The 14,897-nt window shown below is 48.2% G+C and overlaps 1 protein-coding gene across 3 annotated transcripts in view; it reads right to left on the reverse strand.

The window, feature by feature from the left end:
- LRMDA (leucine rich melanocyte differentiation associated) overlaps window positions 1–14,897 on the reverse strand; it is a 1,262,633-nt gene that overhangs the window by 1,094,499 nt on the left and 153,237 nt on the right. Inside the window, exons 1-2 of one of the 3 annotated variants that reach the window (XM_060033721.1) lie at window positions 10,598–10,735; window positions 4,615–4,715 (exon numbers count right to left, since the gene is read on the reverse strand). In XM_060033721.1, the coding sequence (XP_059889704.1) occupies window positions 4,615–4,715; window positions 10,598–10,627 (131 nt within the window). In that variant the 5' untranslated portion in view covers window positions 10,628–10,735. Of the gene's footprint in view, window positions 1–4,614; window positions 4,716–10,597; window positions 14,426–14,897 lie in introns of those variants that run through there. The other 2 variants (XM_060033722.1, XR_009522355.1) reach the window with 2 other exon arrangements.

The following is a 14,897-nucleotide window of genomic DNA, read 5'->3' on the forward strand; positions in this document are numbered from 1 at the left end:
ACTGTGTTCACAGGCTCAGCAGGCAACCCACCCAACCCACTCAAGGCCCTTGGGGGAGAGAAACGGGCCACCAGAGAGAACACTGCCCTTTCCCAGTCAGGGGAGAAGGAAGATGAAAGCTGGAACAACTCATTACCAAGATCTCTTTGGCTCAGTCAAGGAACCAGAGGACTCTCTGTACTGATCACAGAAGTAAAGGAAAATATGAAAACCTCAAAAACGAGTTCAAGTAAGAGTTCGGGACAATGGATATTCAAATACTCCTGGTAGCAGAAATCGGTATAACCTCTCTTTAAGGCAATCTGCCATCTGTATCAAGGCCCTCTGACAATTCCATTTCCAGGAATTTGCCCCAAACAACTAATCAGAGACATTCATCAATGAGTATTACAAGGCAATTTATAATAGAGATATTTATAACAGTAAAAATCTGGAAACAATCTAAATGTCCAACATTAAGAAATAAGAAACCATTAAAAACTGTAATGCAGTATTTATTGAGATGGGAATATGCTTCCAACACAATGTAAGCAACAGCATCATTTAAAAAATATTTGGCATTACGAAAGACTCCAAGACAATAAAATGTTAACAATGGTGGTTCCTGGGTGGTAAGATTATCAGTGAAAATTTGAGAGAAAGAGGGTTTCTGTCATACCTTTCTGTGTTTTTCAAGATTTCTAAATTGATCATTGTTGGTTTCATCATTTACAAGACTGTCTTCAAAAAATAAAATCTAAAGTACAATGTCATGCAGATGTAAACATTGGATTCATGATCATTAATGCATCTAAGTTTACGGGACAAAACTTCACTCCTCTTGGCTGTTACCTACCTAATATGCCCATTAAAGGGGGGATGGCAGGACCCTACACCTGAGAATCATGTCCAGAGAGCTGGTCCCAGTTCAGTCATTGCAGTTCACCTGGTTTTCATCATAACAGGAAGAATGAGGTCTGGGCTGAGAGAGCAGGTAAGGAATGTTTGAGTCTTTTAAGGGAGCCAGAAATTTTATTTGGACCTTTTGTCTTGCTTCCCTTTCCAACCCGACAGAGAACATACTGCCCAGGGACTTTAATTCCCTCCAGGACAGAGTCATAGAAGCAAGACAGTCTCAATTTCCACGACTTTCTGCATAGTTTACTACTGGACAACCCAACTGAGGTAGAGATGGGGTCACCATAGTTAACGCAGAAGACAAGACCCTAAGGTGTAACAGAAAGAAAAAATAAAAGTTCAGAGCTTTTAAACCCATAACCACACTCCCCTCCAGCATGAACAGGTGGCCATAGAGACAATCAGCAGAAACATCACTTTCATGAATGAAATTAACAACGATGATGGGCTATGAATTGACAACAGAGAAGGATGACCCTATCACAAGTGGTTAACTGAAGCCTGGTGCCTCCGTTTTAACTAACATCTTGGCAAGAAGTAATATAAATCTGGCCACATGAGAAATTCTCATGTTAGTATAAGCATGGAATATCTCTGGAAGATGACAGAAATCAACTACCAGTAGTTAGCAGTGCAGATGGGAACCAGGAGGCAAAAGGACTTACGTGTAAAGGACACTTTCTTTTCACTGGCTGCATGTTTGTTCCCCGTAAAGACTGTGCCATGTGAACGTATTAAATATTTTGAAATGAATAAACAGAACTCCTTGCCTAAAACCAAGCTGTACTCTAAAGCACAAACAGACTGCAGCTGATTCTGTGATTTATGAGATTAGCAAAATTTGTATTAGTGGCTCTCATCCATTTAAGGCAATACCCGGATATGACTCTTTGGATGAGAAAAGGAAGCCTGCAGAGACGCTCTATAAAAAGGAGGGGAGGGGTGATTTTTCTGAATATAACAGAGTAAGAAGAATTTTGTGTTTCTGAGGGCAGCTCTGGAAAGAAGATAAGTGACATTGGAAAGCCGAGAAAGTGGCTGGGAAAGAGGGGCACCTGGTCACATGCAGGAGACCTGATCCTAATGAGAGGAATCGCCAGGGAGAAGGTCTCTAGGGCAAGGGGGTACCCAGAAGATTTCCAGGAACAATGCTACTCCAGTGTCTCTCCTGCTGCGTCCAACAATTACCACCCTATCGCCCCCAGCACACTTTGAACTGGTATAATACACAGTAACATTGTGTTCGGCTTCAAAGAGATGAAGGGGGTGTCCGAAGTGGGGCCAGACAGGCTGCCGAGAGAGAACAGCAGATAGAGAGCGGAGAGGGTTAGAACAGGGAGCTATGGTGAATCCAGGCGGAGAGCAAATACAGGGTGATATGCTCCCCCAAATTCCATGGAAACAGTAAGGCAGGGCTGGGAAGAAACCTTCTACAGAAGGTGGGATGGGGATTCACAGTATTTCCTTTGGGTATGACGATCCCTGCAGCCTGGTGGGCTAGTGACATCTGTCACATTCCCGTCTATTTGGAAGGTAAATTTATTATCTTCCTCCTCCCTTCTCCTCCTTCTCTCCCCTCCCCCATTTTTTTTTTTTTTAAGAGAAATTAGTTAGGCATCTAAGTCGTCTCCGAATATTTATCCAGCTGGAGGTAGAGACCAGGGCCTGAGTAAGCTTGCATCTTCCTCTGACACCCAAGATAAAATAGTGCCACCTCCCTTTGCCCCCGAGTTAGCTTAATAAGACCATCAAAGATGAGCCAATCCCAACATAACCATGTCAAGCCAGGGTTACTTTTCTCCACTGTGGTCTGTAACACCTCTGACTTTATAAGTCCTAATATAAACCCTTCCATTAGACTTCATCCCTGCCCCAACCCAGCTATAACCCACACATGGACCACAACAGGGGTAAGAACAGGTTCCTGACCAGAAGGGATCACTCCTCAAACTCAACACTTACAGAAATCTGTCTCCTCAACAGCAACAAAAATTAATAAAAATCTTAACTCTTCTCCCTCCTTCTCACAAAATGTTCCTGCCTCCAGGACCCGTCATTTCCTGTGATAAATCCTTTTAGATCCAGCCCCTCAGAGCCAAGAGCCCCTTCTCGCCACCAAGCTCGCTCGGCACACACACACCTCCCAGGATTCCAGCCCCTTCTTTGCCAAAGGGAGGCAGGACCCGGAGCATGACAAAGACGGCTGTTTCCTCAGAGCTGGCAGCCCAGTCCCATGACCTGTGATTGCTGACACGCGCTCCCTCACAGGGCCCAGCCTCCTGAAACCCACGTCCGGGCTCCCAGTAGCAAAGCAGCCACCCGCTGAGCCACAGAGCCCCAAGCCCCTGGAGGCCGGTCACATGGGAAGAACTCCTTCTGATGCCCCAAGGAACGCTTATGCCTGAGTCTGTCCTGGGGAGCTATTCAAGGGGCACCCGTGTCTCAGGCACTGTCCAGTCCAGGTTGTGTATTCTGTCCCCAATTTGGGTAGGGACCAAAAACCATCCTTTGTTTCTTTAGAGTCAGTGTTTGTTTGGCATCCTCTCATCACTCTATTACTTTGCAACTTTTCAGTTTCCACATCTCTCCAGAAGCACACAAACCCCTTGGGAGTCAGGGAGAGAAAGCACACAGCATCCACTCTCTTGCAACACAACTCCCTGGACGCCCCTTCCCTGGAGCCCATGCATCTCCGCTGTGAGTTCCTGAGCACCAGCCCAAGAAGCTCTGCTGGCTTAGCTTCAACTCCCCTCTACCCTCTGGTGCCTTAAAGCACTGAATTTTGTCCATCTTCCCTGGAATCCATAATTCCCAAGTGTCCCGACTCAGAAGACACTCCACAGCATGGAAGCAGGAAAGTACAGAAGCCCCGGGGTGGGATTCCAGCTCTTCACCTCTCCTTCCACCTTGAGACAGTTTGTTCCCTTCCCAGGACAGCATGGCTCTAAAGGGGACACTTAGGAAAAACCTCTGTGTGGAACCACCTCGTTAGAAAAAGCCACGACCCAGATCCCTGCCCATTTGTCCCACTGATACCTGCTTTCCAAGAACCTCCTAGCTCCCTCCCCGAAGCCCCCAAGCCAGTCTCAATTCAAAATCTTTTAGGAAGAAATGAAACAACTGTCTGTTTTCTCCATTGGAATAATACAGACGATCACACTTACCTTCTCTGCCAAGTTTGGAACAGTTGTTCAAGTTTCCCTCCCACCTACCCCATGCCAACAGTGTTGGAATTACTTTGAAATACCATCTGGGAGAAATCATCATTGCAAATATTTAAAGTTCCAATTCATAAAAAGGCAAAGACTCCATCACACAAAAACACTCTACCTGGGATTTGGCAAATCTTTGGGCGATGGAGGTATCCAGGAAAGCATTCCTCAACACCCCCAAAGCACTTGTTGGTTCTACCTCACTTTCTCCCCAAGAGTATCCTAACTCGTCTGCACGGACATCAGTGAGAAAGGAAAAGAACAAAGTGACGCTGACGGCCCTCTCGTGACACATGTGAGATGCTCACACTTGCTGCTTTTTCACCGGCGCAAAGAGGGGAGCAGAGAACCATGTGAAGCAGAGTCAAACCTTCGGGGTGCGGTTCCACAGGTCTCACAGCCCTGTACCCTATGCAGAGCTGGGATGTCTGACTTTTATCTGCAGGCCGTTACCAGGGGGACTGGGCCTCCCAGGCCTGGTCTGCATCTTGTGAAGGTTACATACCTCAGAAGGTTAAAGCTCAGATCAAGCCTCTTTGCAAAATGTCCACAGTCCCTGCCGAGGTGCTCTGGAATCTCTCTGCAGTCCTGGCCTATGTAGGACACCTGGAAATTAAATGGAACAGAAACAATTGTGGCCAACGGAAATCACCCAGCTGCTCACAACCCTGCGTCACTGATCCGATGATTGCTTCCGCAACTTGAAACACACGCTTCACACACGAGAAGCCCCACGTGTGGCTGTTTTCCTGATCAAATCAGCTTTGGGGGCTTCAGGGACTCTGCCAACAGCTCCCCTTTGCTGGTACACTTAGCATGATGGAGACTAATCCCAGCACAATGGAAACTGGACTGAAATTGCCCTGATTCAGATGTCCCAAAAAAAACCCAACGTCAGAGCACGCTGGTATAATCACAGCAATCAGCCTCTTGCTCAGGGGCCTTCCCAACAGCTGCCCCTCTGGCTCTCCTGCTTCCCCTCCTCTGCTCCCACCCTCCCCCAAATACCCTGCGATGCACATTACCTCATAAAAGACAGAGCAGATGCACATACCAGCATTCAACCTGCAGGGTGCTGGAACAAATAGGGTTGGACAAGAAAACCTCCCCAGACCGCCAATCCCATCCTATTTCCACCGTGTATAAAATGTCCTCCACACTCTGAACGAAGCTGACTCAAAGGCGACGGGGCAACGATGGGTGGCCAGAGCTCCCAAGACCCTGTCCTCCAGGGATCCTTTGGCAATCAACCCCACTCTGCTTGCAGAGCTGCTCCCTCAGGCATTCTTTTACTTATTTTATTATTATTATTATTTACCTAGAGTGTGCCCAAACATTAAGAGGCTGAACTGAAATTTGATCCCAAAACTTCTGGCTGTGACAAGGTCAGAGGGCTTTCTCACTGCTCCAAGCACTGAGTTTCTGAAACTCACTTTTACAGATAGCACACTGCAGGAAGGACTGGCAACTAATTCCAAAACCAGTAAGACAAACCAGTGACCAGTGGATCACAGTACATGATGCTTTCCCACTAAAGGACCCTACCTCCAATTGCTCGGCAGAAATTCGTGGCTGTAGCCTTGATCCTTTCCCCCTGCAAACCCTCATTCTTCTACACATACAGACAAGGATGTCTTGGAATTAGAGAGAGGTGTCCAGGGGGGTGGGGAAGTTATGATTCCTAATTGAGAACAAGAATATGGTGGCCTTCTTGCATCCTCAGGTACTGGGTTAAACTGTATGAATTATTAATATTTCGATCATTGTAGAACTACACAACAGTACTTTCATATGGCTCAATCTAATACAAGTCACGCTGCACCCTAGCACCCTCAATTTTTCAGGTCATCTCTCAACCCTGTCTTATCCAATGGGGGCCCATCGTTGACGATACAACATCGTGTATTCACTCTCCTTCAGTAACTTCATTCCTGGAGGAGACAAAGTGGGGATAAAGGACAGAAAAATAGCTGACTCCAATAAAATTATTTTGACTTAGGAAGATACAGGCTAGAAACTAAAGAGCTGTAAGTTCAATATGATAACCTCTCCCCTTTCTACACGAGACCCATCTTTCTTCAGAACTCCTTGTGTAACAAATTAAGTTCTGCTTCCAAGCAGAGATGGAAGTTATACACTAAGGAGAGACTGGAGAATCTAGGGATTTCCATCACTCAAATGTCTACTCCATCAGCAGCTTCTTCTGTATTATATGTTCACATTGGTCCCAAGGCCCAAGGCGCTCACCTGAAAACCCATCCCTTTCACCCAAAATGCACCACCATCTTGTACACATCAAAATCATTCAAGACCTCTGCTATATATGAAGCAGAGAGGCTGAGCTTTCAATGTAGGAACTGAGTTCTTTCCTCATTGGGTCATCAAGGGCTAAGTTTAGTAGGGACTCAATCAAAACCCCTCATGTTTTATACAGGGAAACTGAGACTCCAGAGGCCTGCCCACTATAACACATCTTTCTTAATGATAGAGCCTGGACCACATCTTGCACCAGGAATAAGGACTTCCAACATGCAGGCCATGGAATTCTTAAATATCCACACGTGGATGTGGATTTTCTTCATCAACAAAATCCAGGGGTGCATCTATCATCAAGTTTCGGCTTCAAAATGAGTTTTCCTAGCTGAAAGGTCTAGAGCTACCTCATGACACCGTGTGGAAGGCCCCAGAAGAGTGTCAGAGCCTGGGGAAAGAGGGATATTTGCTCCCCTTTTTCTCCTGTAGGATTCCACTTCAGAGCAAACAAACACCAAGGACAGCTATCACCATGAAGCATTCGGATCATTCACTACATGTCTAACAAGGATTCCATCAGCTTGTTTTACTCCATGGTCTTAACAGCACAATATCCCCAGAGAACTAAACAAAGCACAACTTGCTCCTATTCCACAGAGATGCAGACCATGTCTCCAGAATTTCGTAAGAAAACCAACTGGATAAGCCATCTGCATGCTTAGACCACCCTCACGGTAAACTGGAAGCTTTTTGAGATGTGAGTTAAGTCAACCATGTTGAAGGGTTCCAATTGGCTGGAAAAGGCTTCAAAGCAGCAAGCAGTCACTGCCAGGCACTGCAACCAACACTCATAATGAGAGGAGAAACTTATTCAAGAAGTGCTCCTGAGTGGAAGACATGACCTCTCAGGATGTCAGGAAACTTTCTGGAGCATGGGACCACCTAACATAAAACAGGAAGCCAGAAGAGCCAGGTCAAAAATAGTCTGCATCTTCAGCAAACAAGAGAAGGAATACAGAGCTTAAGAGATCTTAAATGGCACAGAAGAGCCCATCCAAAGTGAGAGGTCATTGCATTTAGTCAATTCTCTTGATGTTGAGTGAACTGAAGGACAAAGTTTCGTACTTTTAGTTTGCCTACCTTATGTAACATGCACCCCAAGACTTCTACCCTGCGTGGCAGAAAAGGACACCATTATCAGGGAAATGAAAACATATCAAGTTCAAGACCCTTACAGTGAGGAACACCAGACGGAAAAATAAGAATGTCTTGGTGGGATACGCAGATGTACACACAGCCAGCTCCTCTGAGCAGAAGCTGCAGAAAATTACCAAACTGCAGAACACTGAGGGTTTCTCTTTGCAGTTGGGATGGTCTGGCTCCTGAACTTTCCCATAGTAGTCAGACTGAGAGGAGATTATTTTAGGATGCCTGCCCCCACCCAGGGGTGAGGGATTCTTAATTTTAAGTTCACAGTACTGGAAGCTCTGTGAGAGTAGAAACAGCTCTGGGCATGAGTTTGGGTCCCTGTGCTGCTACTTACTAGCTGTATTATCTTGGATGGGTCACAATCTCACGGAGTCTGTTCCTCTTCTATAAACTAGTTAAACACGAACCACCTCCAAAGGTGTTAAGAATAATGTAACTACTAACATTTATTAAAAGCTTACCACCTGGCTCTTAACTAGTCAACCCTGATTAAACAGCCCCACGAGTCACATATTACCCTGTAATGTAAGTTAAAATTGAGGAATGAGATAAGTTTACATATTGAAAGTACACAGCCCTGTCCTGGGCACCTAGTGGCCACTGGGTAAATAGTTATTGAATCAGACCAATATCCCTGTGGCAGGGGTTTCTTATTCCAATGCCTTTCGGGTGTGAGATTTCAGTACCCAAATTTCAAGTGTGCATTTATACCTGCAGTTGTATTAATGCCCCTACTTTAATTATCCTAAGCTAGTGGAAAAGGAAGATTGAGGCTTTCGTACTGAATATAAATGATGCATTCAAGCCAAAAGAAGACCAAATGGAGTCAGATCCATGTTAAAAGATTTTTACAGAGAAACGTGTAGGGAGGACCGTCTCATCCCCGAGTGTGTGGTGGTACAGGTCTGTGCAACTCCTCAAACCCAGGGTGATGGCCCTCAGCCTACAGCAGCACTGAAAGCAGTGACCGAGTTTCAGCAGAACATCATCCATCTCATTAAATTGTTTAATTTTATGGGTGTTACGGTTTTCATCTTTACACTTAAGCCATCCCTTTATTTGGGGCTTGTAAGTCTCTAAATATGAACTTAGAAAAAGTTCTATCTGGTCTTATGTTTGTATACTTAAGCAATATTGTAATAAAAAACAGTAATACTGTGGACTTCACGGCAAGTGGGGTTTTTCCCCCCTTTATAAGGATCCCAAGTTTGAGAAGTACCATGTAATACACATTCAAGGTGCTTTATCTTTTTTTTTTTTTTTTTTTTTGGCGGTACGCGGGCCTCTCACTGTTGTGGCCTCTCCCGTTGCGGAGCACTGGCTCTGGACGCGCAGGCTCAGTGGCCATGGCTCACGGGCCCAGCTGCTCCGCGGCCTGTGGGATCCTCCCGGACCGGGGCACGAACCCGTGTCCCCTGCATCGGCAGGCGGACTCTCAACCACTGCACCACCAGGGAAGCCCAAGGTGCTGTACCTTATAATGGCTGCAAGGGGGAGAATGCTAAAAAGACCCTAACCCCAGGGCCACCACTCAGATTCACTGATGTAGGAGGTTTAGAATACGGCGCACTAATGACCCAACGGCATTTTCCCCAACCTGCCTGCTCCGCTCCTTCCCTGGCAGCTCCATCTGTTTAGAACTGTCCCCAAGGGCCCAAAATGCCTCACCCACAGGTCAGTGAATGTCCTTGGGCAGTTTGGGATGTGCTAAAATCAAGGGGCGCAAAAAAAAAAAATCAAGTTTGGGAAACAGGGGAAGAGAAAGGGAAAGGGAGGCACAGGAAGGCGCAGCCCCACTGCCAAGTCTTCCATGAAGCTACAAGAAGCTACCAGAGAACCATGGGTCTGAAATGCAGAGACCTAGGTTCTGGTGGGTCAGGGACCCTGCTTGGGCAGAGGCCCTCTCCTCCAGCCCTTCCCCCAGCAGCCTCGTTAACTCCCAGAAAGTCCCTTTTCCCTGCCTGCTAAATATGATACATCATTTTAACCTCCTTCCCAGGCTGGTACCTCCCTGGTCTGCTCCCTTCTGAACTCTGAGAAGGGGAAACATTCCCTTAGCCCAAAAGTAACCTCGAAATCTAATTCTGCCTGACACTACATGCCTTAGGCAATCCAAGGGAGAGCCTCAACTCCTCAGAACCATTTCTCTAGGGTGTGCAGGGAAAGGTGGGAAGGAGGAGGGCTGGCTTAATCAGAGTTTAAAAGGGACACCTGGCTTCTCCAGCAAGTAAAAGGCACCTGGTCCCCATAATGGCTGAGTCCATCCCTCCAGCAATGACTAACACCTAAGGCTTCACTACAGCGCTGACAGCAAGTAAAGCTGGATGTCTATCACCTCGGGTTGAAACTGCAGTGTTGCCATTTCCCATGGACGCCTGTTAAAGAAATCAGGACCAAAATAAAACTGGAGAACTGTAGCCTTCTACCCACCTGATTAGGGGCCTCTGGTCAGAAGCCGGAGCAAGTCTGCAGCAAAACCCCCCAACCCAGCGCCTGCAGGGATGCATCATGATTTTCACTGTCTTTCATAGATTCCTTCCTCCGTGGGGTGGGGGGGGGGGAATAAAAACCCATAGCTACAATTTATATTCTACAACTGCATTGGTGTACAGACAAATATATTAAAACGTTTCTTTAACCAAGGTTCTTTTTTTTTCTTCTGGTTATGAAAGAAAACTTTTTTGTGGGCCCGGGAAAGTACCGTGGGCTGTGCGTACTACCCACTCGGCCTGATGGAGAGCTCCGCGGGCTGGCCCCTGGTCAGTGAGCGCTGGGGCTGGAGGGGACCCGGGCGACCTGGGGGCCTTCCCCTCTCCTCCCACCCAGGAGGTGTGCCAGGCGCAAAACCGAGCCTGTGCTCACCAAACTCGGGTAGGCCTGGGCATGGAGCCACTCCCCACCTGCCGACGCAGCCCCCTGCAGTGAGGCAGTGAGCCCCGTCTAACCTCGGGACGCCGCCCGCCCCAGGGCTCCCTCCCCCGACCGACTGTGCCGAGGCGGGCGCGGGGTGGCCCCAGCAGACTTACTTGAGCTCCACTGACCACAAGCCCAGCCATGGCGACGGGGCGGGCGCGCTATACCGAGTGCGGAGCGCGGAGCAGAAGCGCGGCGGCGACGGCGGCGGGCAGCTCGGGCCGGCTATTAGTTCCGCACTGGGTGGTCAGCTGACCCGGCGGAAGCCCGAGGCGCGGGCCGGGCGTCTGAACCTCGGCTCAGCTGTGCGCCCGCCGCCCGCGCTGGGCCGGGCCTCGCGCAGGTGAGCCTCATTCAGCGCTCTGCGCGCCGCAACAGGTGCCCGCAGCGCCCGCGCCCGACTCACTGGCGAGACCGCCAGGCTTCCCAGTGCCCCGCCCCCGGGCGCCCCAGGACCCTACGGCTCAGGAAGGGTCAGGGCAACAGGAATAGCAGCCCCATCTCATGCCCAGAGCCCTGGCGCGTTGGTAGGGGCGCACTGGGGGATGGAGAAGCAGGGAGGTCTCCCATCACGGGCTCCCCATCGCAGCCGTTAGCCAGGGGCGTGTGGAGAGCCAGGACTGTCCTCCATGTCACAATCCGGATTACATAACTGTCCTCAACTGTAGGGAGGAGGGGCATATTGGGAACTCCTGTCCCCAACTCTGAGGGGAAGAGGGGAGTTGAGAGATTGAAAGGACACCTGATGGGGTGGAGTTCCCATTTGCATGGGGAGCAGGAGGGAATTGAATTTTTCTATAAATAAACCACTGGCTCAGCTAATAACACCCCACTTGACAGGAATACGCCCTGGGAAGAAGAGCTGAATGATGTCCCCAAATTTCAGGCGTCCCTTATTCTCTCTTCTCACAGGGAAATGTTAAATGTGAGGCTGGAAGTCGTCCATGGGGTCAGCTCCGCACACACACCTTTGCCTCACTTGGAAGTGAGGGGTAGCCCCTGCTGCCTCCTGTCTGGGTGAAGTTAGGCCCAGGGGACGGGTAAATGGAAGCTCATGCCTGTTCTCAACTGAAAGTACCCTTATTTTCTCTGTATTTTTGCCTTCATACCTCCAGCACCAGGATGCACAAAGCTATCACCAGAATCCAATTCAATGTCACATTATCAGCCGTCCCTTATTGCAGCTGAGAGGCAGCCCGGCCTTAACTAGACTTTCCATCCTGCTCCCTTCATACCAATGGGTATAGGCACCATTCAAATAGAGAAGGGAAAACTGGATCCTCACGCACCAGGCTCCAGATCTCACAGGCATTCCAGGGACCTCAACTCAGTAGGCCTATTGATGATTGCAGCTCCCCATCTCCATCAAAGGGGGTGTTCACAGGACTTTTCATTGGTCCCTGTGTCTAAACAGCACTTAGAAGGCCCTGGTTGTGCAGCTGACGGTGATGATTATGATATTGGTTCAGCATTTTGTGGCCGTCATGGTTATCTCTCAGGCCTGGTGCCAACGCACTGTAACGTGGGGGTTGACCGTGGGGGTTGACCCGCCTGCCCTTCTCTCTGCTGGGAGGAGCGGACACAGCAAAGTGGAGCTGTAAGAACACACACTTGGCTGTGTTTACCTTGGTGGGTTCCAGGAAATGCTTACAACAAAAGGCCCCACAGGCCAAAAAAGAATGCTTGCCCTCCAGAGATAAGGGGGATCAAAGGGAATCTTCTGAGGCCTCCTGCCCCAGGCCAGCCCCTCAGGCCCCTCCCTCATTCTCTGCTGGATGCACCCGTCTCTGAGTCCATTGTCCACTTTTGTCTGCCTTTCCTGCCTGAAAAGGAGGAAGTGATTCTCTACCCGCCCCGGGGAACTTTCCCCTTGCCCTTTCTAGATGGGCTTTGACCCGAAGGAGAGAACATGTGGAAATAAACTGACACCTACTCAGAGATGAAACTGGAACCCCACCCCTTCCCCCTACCAGGAGGAGGGTGCTTGAGGTCATTTCACCCACGCCCCTGCCTCCATACACGGCTGTGTCTTCTGAGCATAGAAGGTCTGTTCTGCAGGCCCTACTATCCACCAATGACACCAAAGTGAGCAGGGATCTTTGCCACCTTTCCAAACCCCCTCACTGCTGTTCCCTTCTCTACACAGCCCCAGGGAGATCATTCTAAATGCCCGATTTGACCCTACCTGAAATCTTTCAGTGGCCTCCTCCCAATCTAATAATACAGCCCCAAATCTTGAGCCCAAAATCATCAAACTAATTTCCCTCAAGATCTTTTAAATCCCATCAACCTTTACCTTTCCTGCCTCCTTTCCTGCTTCTCCCATCCTCTGCTCACCTTTTAGTTGTTGGTTTTGCCTAGAATGCCTCCCCAACCGCTCTGGTCTCCACTAAGTGAACACATCAGGAAGGCCAGCTGACTGTAGGGAAGAGGGAATTGGGAAATCACAAAGAATAAAGTTCAAGATAGCTCAGATTAAAGTGGATTTTAGGGCTTCCCTGGTGGTACAGTGGTTGAGAGTCCGCCTGCCAATGCAGGGGACACGGGTTCATGCCCTGGTCCGGGAAGATCCCACATGCCGCGGAGCGGCTGGGCCCATGAGCCATGGCTGCTGAGCCTGCGTGTCCGGAGCCTGTGCTCCGCAGCGGGAGAGGCCACAACAGTGAGAGGCCCGCGTATCGCAAAAAAAAAAAAAAAAAGTGGACTTTAATGTCAGAAATGAATATAAACTGATGATTATAGGGAGCTATTGAAAATTCTTGAGCAGAGTAAACATTTTTTTTTTTTACTGAATGTAGTGGGGGAGGGCTTCTCTAGAAACAGACTGGATTCACCTCTCCCTACTCCGCTCAGCTTTGGGAAGTTAGTCTTCATGACAGAGGAACAAGGAGAAGGAAGGCAAAAGGGAGGGAGAGGAGAAGGAGAAAAAGAATCTGTATCCCTGGACCAAGGAAGATTGGAAGAGTGGGGAGGGGACATTTTTCTACCTCATCACTTTCTTGAGCAAAAAGGAAAATTTAATAGAAATAGCAAAAGGTAAAAAAGAAAGAAAGAGAGAAAGAAGGGAAACTATAAAGGAGAGAAAAAAAGAAATAGCAAAAGGTAAGTTTTTTTAGGTAACATGGTCCTCCCCTTGGGAGGGGAGAGAGCAAGCTGAGATACAGCTGGCCCAGAAGTGGGCAAATGAGTCCTTTGGAATACAAGGAGTTTACAAAAGTCAACAGGGGGAATGAGTCTTGTTGGGGTTTCTCCCTGAACACAGCTCTTCCTGCCCCTGCCCCAGGAGCACTGAGGGAAAGGGAAAGTTCATGCAGTCATCCGAGTTCTTCCTCAGTCCCCTCACCCCATTCCTCAGCCAACAGAGAGGGAGCTGCAGGCACCCCCTGCCTTACCCCATTTATACCATAGCCCCTCTGCCCCAGCTTCCAAGGACCAGGCACTGTGCCAGGCGCTGAGGGTACACATGACAGAGATATACCCTTTAGGAGGGGTTCATGCTTAGACATTTACAGTACTATGTCAAGCTTAAATGCTGTAATTGTAATCCTGTTTTCTGAAACCAAAATTGAGACATGGAGCCCAACATGTATAGTACACTCAAGAGGACCACAGAACAGTAAGAGTTCAGATCAAACCTGGGCTGAATTCTGGAGTTCTAACATGCATATATGGAGAGTGAGAAGGCTCAACACATATAGCTAGACACTTCCTTATTGCCCTCGATGAAGAGGGCAATATTTTATTCCCACTGTCATCTTTGTTATTATTCTTCTTCTTTGGCAGAAGAGACCTTTTCCCCTAGAGTCCTTCCTCCATCACATTCCTGGGGATAAAAAGGAAGATCCTGTTTATTTCCAATCAAGGGAGTTGATTCTGGGGTCGGCCAGAACCAGCGAAACAGGAACTGATTCCTTAAATCTTCCAACTCCGTGCATCAGCAGCTGAAAGAAAGACAGGGCCAGTTAACAAAGTTTTATTAGCATTCCTCTCTATCCTGAATTTCTGTTCAGCCTGACCTCGTTTCTTTCAGGCTCAGCCCGAGCAGGTTAAGATGGTTGCTGTAATTAATCACGCCCCAGCCCCTAGTTCAGACTCACCACATTCGATTTCAATGAAAAAAAAAAAAAGCTGGATGTCTGCATACAAAATGCTCTTCGTTGCCGAAGCAGCCTCCTTTCAGCCTAAAAGGAGTCTGGGAAGTGTAGGAAAGAGGGAAGGTTTCCAGGCCCCCCTCTGCAGTCTGTGCACACATGTGAGGGGCTTGAGGATGAGCTATACTCCAAAACACCTCTCCGCTCTCCCAATCCGAACAGTTAAAAATTTTAATATATATTGAATGCAATCATAATGTCTGGCATGAGTATTCGTCGCACAGATGTTAGTTTATTGCTATTATTTACTATTATCATAATT

The sequence above is a fragment of the Delphinus delphis genome, chromosome 16, assembly GCF_949987515.2.
Source record: "Delphinus delphis chromosome 16, mDelDel1.2, whole genome shotgun sequence".
NCBI classification, from domain to species: domain Eukaryota; kingdom Metazoa; phylum Chordata; class Mammalia; order Artiodactyla; family Delphinidae; genus Delphinus; species Delphinus delphis.